The following is a 15,337-nucleotide window of genomic DNA, read 5'->3' on the forward strand; positions in this document are numbered from 1 at the left end:
AAAACCCATAAATGGTACTCAGTTATTTACACTAAAGACGTATTCCTGGTATTTCTCTCCTCCCTCCCTACCAACCCCCTCCTCTCGCCCCTTCCCTCTCCCCACTCCTCATCTCTCCACGCGAGCCAGGCCTTGCTTCATCTATCAGTGCCAAATTCTAAGTGAAGGACTTTCTTTGTGGTGAGCTGTCATTTTTTCATCAAGCAGAATAATAAAGAAATTGGTGGCTGACACATTGATTATTTAACTGTTTTTCCCCAAATATCTGTGAAGAATTTTTAGCGCACATTGAGGAAGTGATATTTTTATTCTAAGTTCCTATTTTCCAGATGGAATCTGCTTCTCTAAATCTGTATAGAAAGTTGGAAGGTGCTGGTCTGTCTCAAGAAACTCACTCATTCCCGTCACTAGTGGCTTCCCTCTTATACCATATGTGCTTAATTTGCATTAGAGCTACAGTTCTATGGGCTCACTGTCATTCACTGTAAAAACAAAGATGCACAGGCCAAGTGCTCTGTGTGTGGTGTGTGTGTGTGAGAGAGAGACTCTGCACAGGTTACAAGGCAGAGTCCTTCTTCATGGAATGTTCCTGCTGTGGGTGGGAGACAGAGAAGCAAGTGCCTTTTAGATGGACAGGCTGAGCTCAGATCTCTCTAATGTGTATGTGCTATTATTTTAGGACTCCGAATTCAACCCTTTGACGTTCACCAGCGTAATCGAGTGTGAGAAGCCCAACAACGACCTGACTAGGTTTCGTGGGTGCATGTGAGTATCAGACCTCTGCCTGGGCTTCCCCTTCTGTTTGACAAACTACATGTACATATGCGGTCAACCATTGAGCAACACGGGTTGGGGGATGTCAACCCCTACCCAGTTGAAAATTCACATGGTCAGTGTCGATGGAGGATTGGTTCCGGGACCTGCCAGGGATACCAGAATCCATGGATGCTCAAGTCCCATAGTCTGACCTCTGCATGTGTGATTCTGCATCCGTGGATTCAGCCAATCTCGGATGGTGTAATACTGTATTTATTGAAAAAAACTTGTGAATAAATGGAACTGCACAGCTCAAACCCGTGTTGTTCAATGGTCTACTTTGTATAGTATAGTACAGTACTATATATATATATATTCTTTGCCACTTGGTGCAGCCTTTGAGGAATGTTGCCCTGCACCTGAGCTCATGGGGCTGCTTGGTAAGAGCCTGTCAGCAGTAGAAGTTTGTCAGATCCCCTCCCTCTAGCAGCCAGAGAAGGTAGGGATGTGGGAAACAAGGTTGACTACATGTGGCCCCATAAATGTAAGCACAGGCCCCAGGCAGGAGGAGCCTGCCTGGAAGTTCATTCCTTCATTCATGCACTCAGCCATTGAACAAGTATTTGCTGAGCACCTACTGTGTGCTAGGCTCTTTCCAAGGCTCTGGGGATAACACAGTGAACTGAATAGAAAAGAAATGTCTGCCTTCATGTTTATTTCACTCTAGTTAGAGAGACAGTAAACAAAATAAGAAGTCCTAGAACATGTTAACTTGTCCAGCTCCTTGCTCCAAAACAGAGAGACAAGAAAGGTAGATGAATGACATTGGATTGGCCATCTGTTGGCCCTTGTTGAAGCTGGGCTGGGGGTACATGGGAAGTATGGACTGGTATCTGCTTCTGTGAATAGTTGGAAATTACCGTAATTGTGTTAATAGTTGTGCACGACTTGGCTGGGCAGTGTGGGGAAAAGGGAGGAGGGAGAGAACAGGGTGTAGTGTGGAGTGTGGAGCTGCCTGCTGGGGGCAGTGGGGGTGCCCCCCACAGAGGGAGCCAGCTGTGTGGGCATGAGCCTGGGGACCACAGGTGTGACCTGGAGAATTGGGGCCTCCCACGGCTGTCCGGCTCTGAGGGCCAGCTGACCAGGATGCTGCTTAGCGGTCCAGGTGCAACGTGGGTGCCTAGGACACAAAGGTAACACAGGCGCTCTGCTCCTGGAGGGGCTCCACTGCTGAGAGCTTTCGGTGTGAGGTCAAGTCTTCTGCTTTCCTGACATGTCCAGCAATGTTTCCTTTGCCCAGCACGCGGCAGGCTTCCCATCATGTTGTGGGGCAGGGGGAGAGTCAGTGAATGAAAAGTGTGAACAGCGAAGGGCCAGATACTGCCTGTCACCTGCTGAAATTGCAGATACTTGTCTGAGGATCGACTAGAACTTGAAAGCGTTAGATCACCCCTTAAAGGAACCAGTTAAAGGAGAGTAAAAACTCATTAGAAAAATAGTAAAATGTCATCTGTAAAATTTGGGGGAAGATACTCAGCCATCCGTCCGAAACTGGTCTGCTGTGGGTTTCTCAGCCCCTGTGGCCCCCCTGGGCTTCACACACGTGGCACCGTCCTCTGCACCACCCCAAATCTCCCGGGTCAGGCGGGCAGAACAGAGCAGATACTGGATCCACAGACCCTGAAATGACTACTGTGAAGGAAGTGGGGGCAGCCTCTAGGGAGAATGTTCTGTGGACATTCTTGCTGATGGGGTAATTTTTTGGTGCCAGCTCTCCCAAATGAAAAAGCTAGACCTCCTTCTCCTGACTGTACGCTGGCCTGTGCTCTCCTGCTCTGTGGGGCCTCTGGAGCCCTGTTCTCAGACCACTCCTCACACTCTTGCTGCCTGCCCAAGACTTGGATTAGCGCTGCAGGGGATTTAGCCCCAAGTCAGCAGCTCTTGGTCCTGCCCTTGGGAGCTACCTCTGTGTTAAACAAGGGTATTGACCAAGTCTGGCTTAGTGCTGAGGCTGGCAGACTCTGGAGCCCATGCTTTCCAGCAAGATAGCTCTGGCAAACTACTGAACATTACTCATCTGTATAATGGGGAGAATCCGGGAGCCCCCTCGTGTCATGGGTGCAAAGCTTTGTCAATTTAATACATGGAAAGCTTTCGGAAGGGTGGATGCTTAATAAACATTGGCCACTATTATGGTCATTGCTGCTGTTGTTAACATTTCTTTGACTATATTACTATATAGTAATATATTATTACTATCATACTATAGAGCAGGGAGAGAGACAAGTCAGGAGGGAGGCAAAGGCGAGAACTCAAATGTTCCCTGGGGAGGGGGATACAGTGGAAGAGGAGGCTGGGAGGATGGTTTGTCTACTATGTATGGATCATGGGGAGCTATAGGTGGAGGAGCGATGGGGTTTGGGATTCCCTGCATTTGAGGAGCTGGCGAGTGCATTCGGTGGAGTGACAGAAAAAAATCTATGTGGTAGGAATTCAGGGGAGTAGGCGCTAAAAACACAGGTTTGGGGAACCTCTGTCTAGAGGTTGTGTTTGAGGACGGAGAGACACCAGACCAACATGGGACAGAAGGCAAGAGAGAAAAGGAATGAAGGCAAAGCAATCCCAACAGGCAGGAGCAGGATCCCTTGGGGATGTGGTTCCAAAGGCAACGCCCAGTGGAGGAGGCCCAGAGGGACATTTAGGAAGGAGGTCAGCCAGATGCTGGACTCCACAGGAACCTGGGAAAGGGGAGGGCCACACTGTCGGAGTAGAGCCCAGATTATAGGAGATGGAAGAGGAATTGTATTTTCAACCACTCTTTCTAGAAATGTGGCTTGAAAAGGAGGGACAGGGCCAGAGATGAAAACCTTGAAAAAAGAAGAGGGACACTTGTTAGGAAGAGAGAAGATAACAGAAGGCCAGGCTGGAGATCTCCGTGGGGACCTCCATGCGAAGGGATTCAGTGATCCAGGAAAGGGATGTCCCTTGGCCCCTTGCCCACCTGCAGCCCCTGCATTGCCTCCAAGCCGGCCCTCAGCTGACTTGGCGCCCCAGCTGCCTCTTTCTTGGGAAGACAGCCTCAAGTGGATGGCGTTGTGCCTATGGCTGGCTAGGCTGACTTGGCCACTCAGACAGATGCTGCCAGCAAGTGTTCCTAGCATGCGTCCTTCTCGCTGGCACGTTGCCCAAGAAAGGCAAGAAGGGCAATTCTCCCCAGGTGAAACCTCTTCCCACTCTGGTCCAGCCTTGTCATGCTTTCTCTTACTTTTCCCAGCAAGCCATCCTACCCTGAGGCTCATGCTATAGATCCCGGCCAGTTCAGGCCTCTGCGTGCCTAAACCTCCGTGCGTTTGTGACTTGCTCTCTCTACCAGGCTATATTTGGGGTTTGCTACAAGAATGTCAGGGTGCAGACAGGCCCCTCTCCCAGCTAGGCCTGTCCAGCCAGGAGCTCTGGAGGTTGGGTGTTGGTGGCAGTGTGTTAAAAGCTCTTCCCTCTGTGACTCGGGCTGAAGTCTCCAGGAAGAGTGCTGAGGGGAGGGGAGGGGAGGGAAGGTGAGCAGGGCCTCTAGGAGGGGCTGGTCACCCCAGGTCCTGAGTCCTGCCTCCAGGCAGAAGGAAGGGAGGAGGCCCCAGCCCCGCTACTGGTCCTGATGCTCAGGGGTGGGGCTAACCTGGGTGGTAGAGCTGAGATTTAGACCCAGGGGGTAGACCAGCTGCTGAGCCAGTTTCCTGGTTTGCTGTCTCTCACGTGTCTGCTCCTGGTGGCTTTCCTTCAGCCTAAACTCAGCTGCCGCCCTATAGCCTCACTCACACTGGAGAGCCCAGGACTATAGGCCACTGGACAGGCCATCAGATTTCACTCTTATTTGGACCAGTCCATCCAAACTGGAAACCTTAGCTGTTTGCAGCTGGAGAACTAAGCTTGCTTGGGGTCGTACCAAGAAGTCCCAAGTCTGAATTTCAGCTCTTCCCCTCCCCTGGGCAAGTGGCCTTAGGAAAGTTATCCTGTGTTTCCGAGCCCCAGCTTCCTCCTAATTCTGGAGAGAACAGTGGCTGACATTGAATGGAGTGAAAGACACAATGTGAATCAGAGCATGTCATGCAAGAGGGTGGTGTCAGCCATGGTGTGTGGTCCCATTGGTGTGAAATGTCCACAGTAAGAATATCTTTAGAGGCAAAAAGTGGATTCGTGGTTTGCCACAGTTGGGGGGTGGGATGGGAATGGGGAGTGACTGCCAGTGGGTACAGGGTTTCTTTCTGATGAAAACATTCTCAAATTAGCTGGTGGGGAGCACTGCACAAGTCTGTGAATATAAAAAACCCTGAATTGTACACCTTAAATGGGTGAGTTTCATGGTATATGAAATATAGCTCAAGCTGTTAAAATAAGAGTGTCAGGTGCATCATTATTCAAGTGCACTTTAATACCCACTAGTTTTTAATGCAATCCCTGTAGTTAAGCACTTATGAAATCCTCAGAGACAGGAGCTGGAAATAACATCGTTCCCCACCTCTTCAGCTGTCCTGGGCCCTGGCAGCCCAGAGAGCCGATGTGGATGGGGGCTCTGGCTGCTCAGGGCACCCTGCTTAGCTCGCTTAACAACTCCAGGGCAGGACGATGTGGGCTTTGAAGCCACCAGTCAATCAAACATTTTCACTTACTCCTAAAGAATAAATAAAGCAAAGAGGTTGGTCGGTTTCATCATCTGATGTGAAATTCCATTTCCATCTGTAAAGCCAGGCTCCATTTCTTATCCTGAGTCCTCCGTGGAGCAGGTTCTGGGGTCCCTCCCGGTGGGCCACAGAGCCTGCTTGACCACATGAGGCTTCAGGACACTGGCTGCCATCCAGAGCCCAGGGTGTGCTTGTTGGGGCATCACCCCCACCCCACCCTGGCAGATGGCATGCTCCAAGACTGTGGTCACCCCAGGACACCCTGGCAGTTCCCCCAGCCCCCCAGCCCAACATCTGGATGGAGCTCTGTGTGGGTTTATATCCAAAATGTCCTCACTCCCAAGGACCAGGCTTTGAGACGAATTGTAACTGCATCAGCCAGACTCTAAAATCAGAATATTTTCATTTTACCTTACTACCTTTAACTGATATTTACATCTCAAGAAAATCTAACATTGGCACAAAACACAGTCGGGTCATTTCTGTACTTACATAGATAAACAGAAACCTGAGCAACTATTATTTTAAAGAAAACGATGCCTAGGACTCGGCAGTAGAGAAGGGGTTATCTCTCCTTCCATCCTCTCTACCTGTGTCAGTCAGATCCCTTCTGGAAACAGATCAGATGCTCAAATTTGAATGTGTGGGGCTATTAGCCAAGGGTCCATTTCTGCAGGAGGGGCTAGGGCTTAAGGCAGCCACAAGGGTTAGGAGCAACTGAGCTGTGGTCACCGTGAGGCCCAGTGGTCCCGGGGGGGTGAGGGGAGTGGTCCCTGGGGACTCATGTCCAGGGGCCGCCTGGGAGGCTTACCGCCCTAGTTGAGGGACACAACCAGCCCAGCACTCTCTCCTAGGAGGAGCCGAGACATGCTCCCATCCTCCCTCGCCTCTGTCCACTCCTCTGGTTTCCTTCTGACATCCCCGTGGGCTGGACCACCCCAAAGCTAAGGGCCAGGCAGCCTCAGCATTTGCCAGGGACTGGGGTGGGCATGGGGTGCAGGATGGAAGAACATGTGAGGAGCCCGTCTTTACAAGCAGAGAGAGGGAAGCACAAAATACTGCAGAGTCTCCTGGCTGTGGGGTCTGGGGAGCTTAGTGTTAGCAAAGCATCTTCCCGAGGGCTGTAAAATGTGAGCCCAGGGTAGCAGGCCAAGCTCCCCAAGGCAGGATGCACTAGGCCAGCAGGCAGCGTGGGTAGCAAGACGTGCAGCATGGGTGGCCAGGGCCAAGAGCCTGCACAGGATTGGCCCGCCCAGGGCGCAGAGTGGCCGTGCGTGCCAGAGGAAGTCAGAGATCCTGCAGGATGCTCCCAGGAGAACACAGTGCTCAAACCTGCACCCTGAAACATCGATCAGTGCCTGGGTGAGAAATGGACAGGAAGGGCCAAGGCTGGTGGCATCCAAGCCACAAGGGGTGCATCGAAGGCTGCAGTAGGGAAATTTGGAAGCCTGAATTAGGGCAGTGATGCACAGAGAGTGTGAGAAGAAGGTGGATTAAAGAAATAGCCAGTGAGTAGCGGATTCAAGATGGCGGAGGAGTAGGAGGACGTGGAGTTCATCTCTCTCCACAGATGCGTCAGGAATACACCTATAGATGCAACAGTTTTCACAGAACACCTGCGGAGAACTAGCAGAAGACCTTGGACACCAGAAAGGACTATAAAGATCCCTGCATAACTGTGTAGGACAGAAAAAAAGAAGGGAGAAGGAGGAGGAGAGGAAGCTGGATGGGACCTGCATCCCGGGGTTGGGGAGCTGAAGCAGAGGAGAGATTCCCGAATTCGGGGAAACCCCCCCTCTGACGGGGAATTCGATTGGGACAGAAGGGACGCATTTGAGGCTGTTGGAAGAGGGTGAAGTGGCCAATCTGTGGCAGATGGGACAGAGTGAGAAATAGACGGTCTGTACGTCCGTTCACAGGTGTGCAGGGGGGCTGGGAGCTGGTGTGTGGGGATTGGAGAACAGGCCCAGAGCGAGAACTGCTGTTGGCTGTGGGGAGATGGACTGAAGGGATGGAATGGAGGAAATCCACAGCAGGAAATGCCTGCAGAGGAACACCGGACTGCCATGGAAACAGGGTGCTTCTGCTGAGTCACACGCAGGGGCAGGAGCCACTGTTGTAGCCTCTCTCTCCCCACACGACAGAGCCTGCCGACGACAATAAAAGAAGCACACTCAGAGCTGGCCCTCGCGCACCTGTAGTTGGGCACCAGAAAAAGCCCTCACTACGGCCATATCTCTTGCACCTGTGGCTGCTGGCTTTTTTGTGCATTTGGCGCTGCCAGGGCTCTGCGATCCAAGTAGTCATACCACCTCTGTGCCTGGTCCTCACAGGGACTGACCCAAGAGCTCAAAGGCAGCCTCAGGACTGGACTACTGTGGGTGGACCACACACAGAGGTGGGGATAAAACCAAAGCTGAACCCCAGGGACAGGGTGGCTAAGGAAAAAGATCAAAAATCTTTCCATCACCTGTACAAGCTGAAGATTAAATCCCCGTGATCAGCTAGGTAGTCCCTGCATCTATGGAATACCTGAGTAGGCAATGAGTGTTCCCACAAATGAAAACGGTCTAGCTCTGGCAGCTGTGGACTTTGGGGACAGCACACGCAGGAATCAGGCCAGATCAGAGTCTGAGTGGTCCCCAGAACACCCACGGCAGGTCCAGAGACCAGCCCAGAGGCAGAGGAGGGGCTCTTGGGGAGGCGGAGGTGGGCTGTGGTTCATGGTGTGTGCAAGGACACTTACAGTGGAGACCCCAGGGAAACATAATTATTACTATTAATTCTGTTTGTTTTGATTCATTCTGTCATTGGTTCTAGCTTTTGTTGTTGTTGGTTTTTTCTTTCTTTTTTTGTTTGTTATTTTTTGGTGTTGTTTTAGTTTTTTTTGGTTTCTTGGGATCTGCATGTTTTATAATGTTTATTTTTATTTTTTTATATATTTTTATTTTTACTTTTCTTTGGTTCTGTGTTCTTTTCCCTTATTTTTTCTTCTTTTTCTTTAATATGTTTTTTTCTTTCTTTTTTAAAAATATATTTCCATTTCTACTTTGCTTTTCTGTTGTCCTGTGATTTTTCCTTTTTTATTTTATTTTATCCTATTTTTTTAATCCTATTTTTTTTAATCGTTTTTATCGGTTTGTTCTGTTTCCTTGCTTTATTCTTCAGTAGGCACATTGCTTTGGTTTTGTTTTTAGGTTATGTGTTTCTGTTGGTTCTAATCCTAATTGTTTGATTTCGTTTTTGAGTTCTATTTGTCTGGTTATTCTCTTGCTTTTTGTTTTATTTGGCTCTGTTTTTGTTTTTTATAACGTATGTTTCCTTGTCTCTGTTTTTGTTTGATTGATTTTGTTTTTACCACTTCTCTGGGGTTTTGTTTGTCATTTTTTAAATATATTTTCTATTTTTTTTTTAAAATTTCTGTTTCTATGTTGCCTTTCTTTTGTTCAGTCTTCTTTCTCCTTTCTCTTTTTCTCTCTTTTTCTTTTATCATTGTCATTGGTTTGTTTCTTTGCTTCATTCTTCCGTTGGCACTCTGCTTTGATTTTGTTTTTTGGTTTTGTGTTTTTGTCAGCTTTCTTCTTAATTGGTGGACTTCATTCTTGGGTTCTTTTGTTTGTCTGGTTGTTCTCTTGCTTTTTGATTTATATGGTTCTGTTTTTGTTTCTTTTGTGTGTGTGTGTGTGTTTCCTTGTTTCTGTTTTTTTTATTTTACTTTTTACCATTTTCGGTTTTGTTAGTCTTTTTTTTTCTTTTTTGATCACCTTTATTGCTGGGATGAGCAACTTGAGGGGTTTGGTCCCTTGACCAGAAATCAGGCCTGAGACTCTTGTGGGGGGAGCACCAAGTCCAGGATGCTGGACCACTAAAGAATTCCCAGCCCCAGGGAAGACTAATCACCAAGAGCTCTCCTGGAGGCCTCTATCTGAATCCAGACCCAGCTCCACCCAACAGCCAGCAGCTCCCAGTGTGGGGACGCCTCACACCAAACAACAAACAAGACAGGAACACAAACCCACCCATTAGCACATAGACTACCTAAAGTCATGCTAAAGTCACAGACACTCTGAAACACACCACCTGACACGGCCCTGCTCATCAGAGGAAAATGACTCAGCTTCACCCACCAGAATGTAGGCACCAACGCCTCCTATCAGGAAGCCTACACAAGACACTGGACCAACGCCACCAATGGGGGCAGAGAACAGAAGCAAGAGGAACTATGACCCTGCAGCCTAGGGAAAGGAGACCTCAAATACTGTAAATTAGACAAAATGAGAAGAGAGAGAAATATCTTACAGGCAAAGGAGAAGATAAAAACCCACAAGACCAAATAAATGAAGAGGAAATAGGCAAACTACCTGAAAAAGAATTCAGAGTAATGATACTAAAGATGATCCAAAATCTTGGAAATAGAGAAAATACAAGAAACGTTTAACAAGGACCTAGAAGAACTAAAGATCAAACAAACAGTAATGAACAACACAATAACCGAAATTTAAAATACAGTAGAAGGAATCTATAGCAGAATAATTGAGGCAGAAGAACGGATAAGTGAGCTGGAAGACAGAGAGTGGAAATAACTGTTGCAGAGCCGAGTAAAGAAAAAAGAATGAAAAAAATGGAGGACAGTCTCAGAGACCTCTGGGACAACATTAAGCACACCAACATTCGAACTATAGGCATCCCAGAAGAAGAAGAAAAAGAAAACGGGCTGAGAAAATATTTAAAGAGATTATAGTTGAAAACATCCCCCAAATGGGAAAGGAAATAGTCAATCAAGTCCAGGAAGCGGAGAGAATCCCATACAGGATAAACCCAAGGAGAAACATGCCAAGACATATATTAATCAAACTAACAAAAGTTAAACACAAAGAAAATTATTAAAAACAGCAAGGGAAAAGCAAAAAATAACATAAAGGGAATCTGCATAAGGTTAACAGCTGATCATTCAGCAGAAACTCTACAGGCCAGAAGAGAGTGGCACAATACATTTAAAGTGATGAAAGGGAAAAACGTACAACCAAGATTACTCTACCCAGCAAGGATCTCATTCAGATTCGATGGAGAAATCAAAGCTTTACAGACAAGCAAAAGTTAAGGTAATTCAGCACCACCAAACCAGCTTTACAGTGAATGCTAAAGGAACTTCTCTAGGCAGGGAACACAAGAGAAGGAAAAGACTTACAAAAACAAACCGCAAACAATTAAGAAAATAGCAATAGGAACATACATATCAATAATTACCTTAAATGTAAATGGATTAAATGCCCCAACCAAAAGACACAGACTGGCTGAATGGATACAAAAACAAGACCTGTATATATGCTGTCTACAAGAGACCCACTTCAGACCTAGGAACACATACGGACTGAAAGTGAAGAGATAGAAAAAGAGACTCCATGAAAATGGAAATCAAAAGAAAGATGGAGTAGCAATACTCATACAAGAAAAAATAGACTTTAAAATAAAGACTACTACAAGACACAAGGAAGGAAACTATATAATGATCAAGGGATCAATCCAGAAGATGTAACATTTGTAAATATCTATGCACCCAACATAGGAGCACCTCAACATAAGGCAAATGCTAACAGCCATAAAAGGGGAAATTAACAATAACACAATAATAGTAGGCGACTTTAACAGCCAACTTACACCAATGGACAAATCATCCAAACAGAAAATAAATAAGGAAACACAAGCTTTAAATGACACATTAGACTAGGTGGACTGAATTGATATTTATGGGACATTGCATCCAGAAACAACAGAATACACTTTCTACTCAAGTGTACATGGAACATTCTCCAGGATAGATCACATCTTGGATCACAAATCAAGCCTCAGTAAACTTAAGAAAACTGAAATCATATCAAGTATCTTTCCCAACCACAACGCTATGAGACTAGATATCAATTACAAGAAAAAAACCGTAAAAAATATAAATACATGGAGGCTAAAGAATATGCTACTAAATAACCAAGAGATCCCTGAAGAAATCAAAGAGGAAATCAAAAATACCTAGAAACAAATGACAATGAAAACACGACCCAAAATCTATGGGATGCATCAAAAGCAGTTCTAAGAGGGAAGTTTATAGCAATATAATTCTACCTCAAGAAACAAGAAACATCTCAAGTAAACAACCTAACCTTATACCTAAAGCAATTAGAAAAAGAAGAACAAAAAAACCCCAAAGTTAGCACAAGGAAAGAAATCAAAAAGATCAGAGCAGAAATAAATGAAAAAGAAATGAGGGAAACAATAGCAAAGATCAATAAAACTAAAAGCTGGTTCTTTGAGAAGATAAACAAAATTGATAAAACATTAGCCAGGCTCATCAGGAAAAAAAGGGAGAAGACTCAAATCAACAGAATTAGAAATGAAAAAGAAGTTACACCTGACACTGCAGAAATACAAAGGATCATGAGAGACTACTACAGGCAACTATATGTCAATAAAATGGACAACCTGGAAGAAATGGACAAATTCTTAGAAAGGCACAACTTGCCAAGACTGAACCAGGAAGAAATAGAAAATGTGAACAGACCAATCACAAGCACTGAAATTGAAACTGTGATTAAAACTCTTCCAACAAACAAAAGCCCAGGGCCCGATGGCTTCACAGGAGAATTCTATCAAACATTTAGAGAAGAGTTAACACTGTCTTTCTCAAACACTTACAATATAGCAGAGGGAGGGACACTCTCAAACTCATTCTATGAGACCACCATAACCCTGATAACAAAACTAGACAAACATATCAAAAAAAAGAAAATTACAGGCCAATATCACTGATGAACATCCTCAACAAAATACTAGCAAACAGAATCCAACAGCACATTAAAAGGATCATACACCATGATCAAGTGGTGTTTATCCCAGGAATGCAAGGATTGTTCAATATATGCAAATCAATCAATGTGATGCACCATATTAACAAACTGAAGGATAAAAACCATGTGATCATCTCAATAGATGCAGAAAAAGCTTTTGACAAAATTCAATACCCATAAAAACTCTCTAGAAAGTGGGCATAGAGGGAACCTACCTCAGCATAATAAAGGCCATATACAACAAACCCACAGCCAACATCATTCTCAATGGTGAATAACTGAAACCATTTCCTCTAAGATCAGGAACAAGACAAGGGTGCCCACTCTCACCACTATTATTCAACATAGTTTTAGAAGTTTTACCCACAGCAATCAGAGAAGAAAAAGAAATAAAAGGAATCCAAATCAGAAAAGAAGTAAAACTGTCACTGTTTGCAGATGACATGATACTATACATAGAGAATCCTAAAGATGCTACCAGAAAGCTACTAGAGCTAATCAATGAATTTGGTAAAGTAGCAGGATACAAAATTAATGCACAGAAATCTCTTGCATTCCTCTATAATAATGATGAAAAATCTGAAAGTGAAATTAAGAAAACACTCCTATTTACCATTGCAACAAAAAGAATAAAATATCTAGGAATAAACCTACCTAAGGAGGCAAAAGACCTGTATGCAGAAAATTATAAGACACTGATGAAGGAAATTAAAGATCATACAACTAGATGGAGAGATATACCATGTTCTTGGATTGGAAGAATCAACATTGTGAAAATGACTCTACTACCCAAAGCGATCTACAGATTCAATGCAATCCCTATCAAACTACCAATGGCATTTTTCATAGAACTAGAACAAGCAATTTTACAATTTGTATGGAAACACAAAGACCCTGAATAGCCAAAGCAATCTTGAGAAAGAAAAACTGAGCTGCAGGGATCAGGCTCCCAGACTTCAGACTATATTACAAAGCTACAGTAATCAAGACAGTATGGTATTGGCACAAAAACAGAAATACAGATGAATGGAACAGGGTAGAGAGCCCAGAGATAAACCCATACACATATGGTCACCTTATCTTTGACAAAAGAGGCAAGAATATACAATGGAGAAAAGACAGCCTCTTCAATAAGTGGTGCCTGGAAAACTGGACAGCTACATGTAAAAGAGTGAAATTAGAACACTTCCTAACACCATACACAAAAATAAACTCAAAATGGATTAAAGACCTAAATGTAAGGCCAGACACTATAAAACTCTTTGAAGAAAACATAGGCACAACACTCTGACATAAATCGCAGCAAGACCTTTTTTGACCCACCTCCTAGAGTAATGGAAATAAAATAAAAAATAAGCAAATGGGACCCAAGAAACTTCAAAGCTTTTGCACAGCAAAGGAAACCATAAACAAGATAAAAAGACAACCCCTAGAAAAGGAGACAATATTTGCAAATGAAGCAACTGACAAAGGATTAATCTCCAAAATATAAAAGCAGCTCATGCAGGTCAGTATCAAAATAACAAACATCCCAATACAAAAATGGGTGGCAGACCTAAACAGACATTTCTCCAAAGAAGGCATACAAAGTGCCACCAAACACATGAAAAGATGCTCAACACCACTAATCATTAGAGAAATGAAAATCAAAACTACAAAGAGGTATCACCAGTCAGAATGGCCATTATCAAAAAATCTACAAACAATAAATGCTGGAGAGGGTGTGGAGGAAAGGGAGCCCTTCTGCACGGCTGGTGGGAATGCAAATTGATACAGTCACTATGGAGAACAGTATGGAGGTTCCTTAAACTGAAAATAGAACTACCATATGACCTAGCAATCCCACTACTCGGTATATTCCCTGAGAAAACCATAATTCAAAAAGAGTCATGTACCGCAATATTCATTGCAGCTGTGTTTACAATAGTCAGGACATGGAAGCAACCTAAGTGTCCATCGACAGATGAATGGATAACGAAGATGTGGCACATATATACAGTGGAATATTACTCAGCCCTAAAAAGGAACGGAATTGAGTTATTTGTAATGACATGGATGGACCTAGAGTGTCATACAGAGAGAAGTAAGTCAGAAAATGAAAAAGAAATACTGGATGCTAATGCACAGATATGGAATATAAAAAACGGTACTGATGAGCCTAGTGCCAGGGCAGGAATAAAGACGTAGATGTGGAGAATGGTCTTGAGGGCATGTGGGGGAAGGGAAAGCTGAGACGAAGTGAGAGAGTAGCATTGACATATATACACCACCAAATATAAATGGCTAGTGGGAAGCTGCTGCATAGCACAGGGAGATCGGCTCGATGCTTTGTGATGAGCTAGAGGGGTTGGATAGGGAGGGTGGGAAGGAGGCTCAACAGGGAGGGGATATGGGGATATGTGTATACATATAGCTTATTCGCTTTGTTGTACAGTAGAAACTAATACAACATTGTAAAGCAAATGTACTCCAATAAAGATACCAAAAAATAAAAAGGAATAGCTACCGAAGGGGGCAGAATCGAAAACTGATGTCTGTGTGGATATAAAAATAAGGAGGGGAGTCAACAATGGCAGCAAGGGTGCTGGTCCATGTGTGACCAGTCAGTGGTGGAGCTTCGGCCAGCAATGGAGCAGAGAAGAGACCCAGGTCTGGGTGCTAGAGGTGATGTGACCTAGGGAGGGGCGGCTGCAGGTTGCTGTCCAAGGTCCCCCTTCTCTTGCATCACAACCATGGCACCTTGCACCTGTGTCTGGACAGATGGTTGATTCCCCCCAGCACCTCTGAGTGCTGGGACTTAGAAGGACAGAGCTGACATGCAAGCCCATCAGGAGACACAGCCTCTCTTGAGAAAGAACAGCCAGGCAGGAGTTTATTAGCTGAGCCCTGTCATGTCCTGCATGTGGTATTTCCCAGGGCACTTTTGGACAGTTTCGATTTAGAAGAGATTGTTTGGATGAGTCAAACAATGGGGACTTGAACTAAAGGAGCTCTTCTACGTGGCTCAGATTAAATGTTAAGGGATGTATCCGTTTGCTTGGGCTGACACAGACCCCGCAGCTTAAA

The 15,337-nt window shown here is 45.1% G+C and overlaps 1 protein-coding gene across 1 annotated transcript in view; it reads left to right on the forward strand.

The window, feature by feature from the left end:
* The window catches only part of ATP10A (ATPase phospholipid transporting 10A (putative)), a 184,542-nt gene that overhangs the window by 114,507 nt on the left and 54,698 nt on the right, over positions 1 to 15,337 (forward strand). The window contains exon 3 of the mRNA XM_007458432.1: positions 680 to 765. Within this exon, the coding sequence (XP_007458494.1) occupies positions 680 to 765 (86 nt within the window). The remainder of the gene's footprint in view (positions 1 to 679; positions 766 to 15,337) is intronic.

Source organism: Lipotes vexillifer, unplaced genomic scaffold, assembly GCF_000442215.2.
Source record: "Lipotes vexillifer unplaced genomic scaffold, Lipotes_vexillifer_v1.1 scaffold391, whole genome shotgun sequence".
In the NCBI taxonomy this organism is placed as follows: domain Eukaryota; kingdom Metazoa; phylum Chordata; class Mammalia; order Artiodactyla; family Lipotidae; genus Lipotes; species Lipotes vexillifer.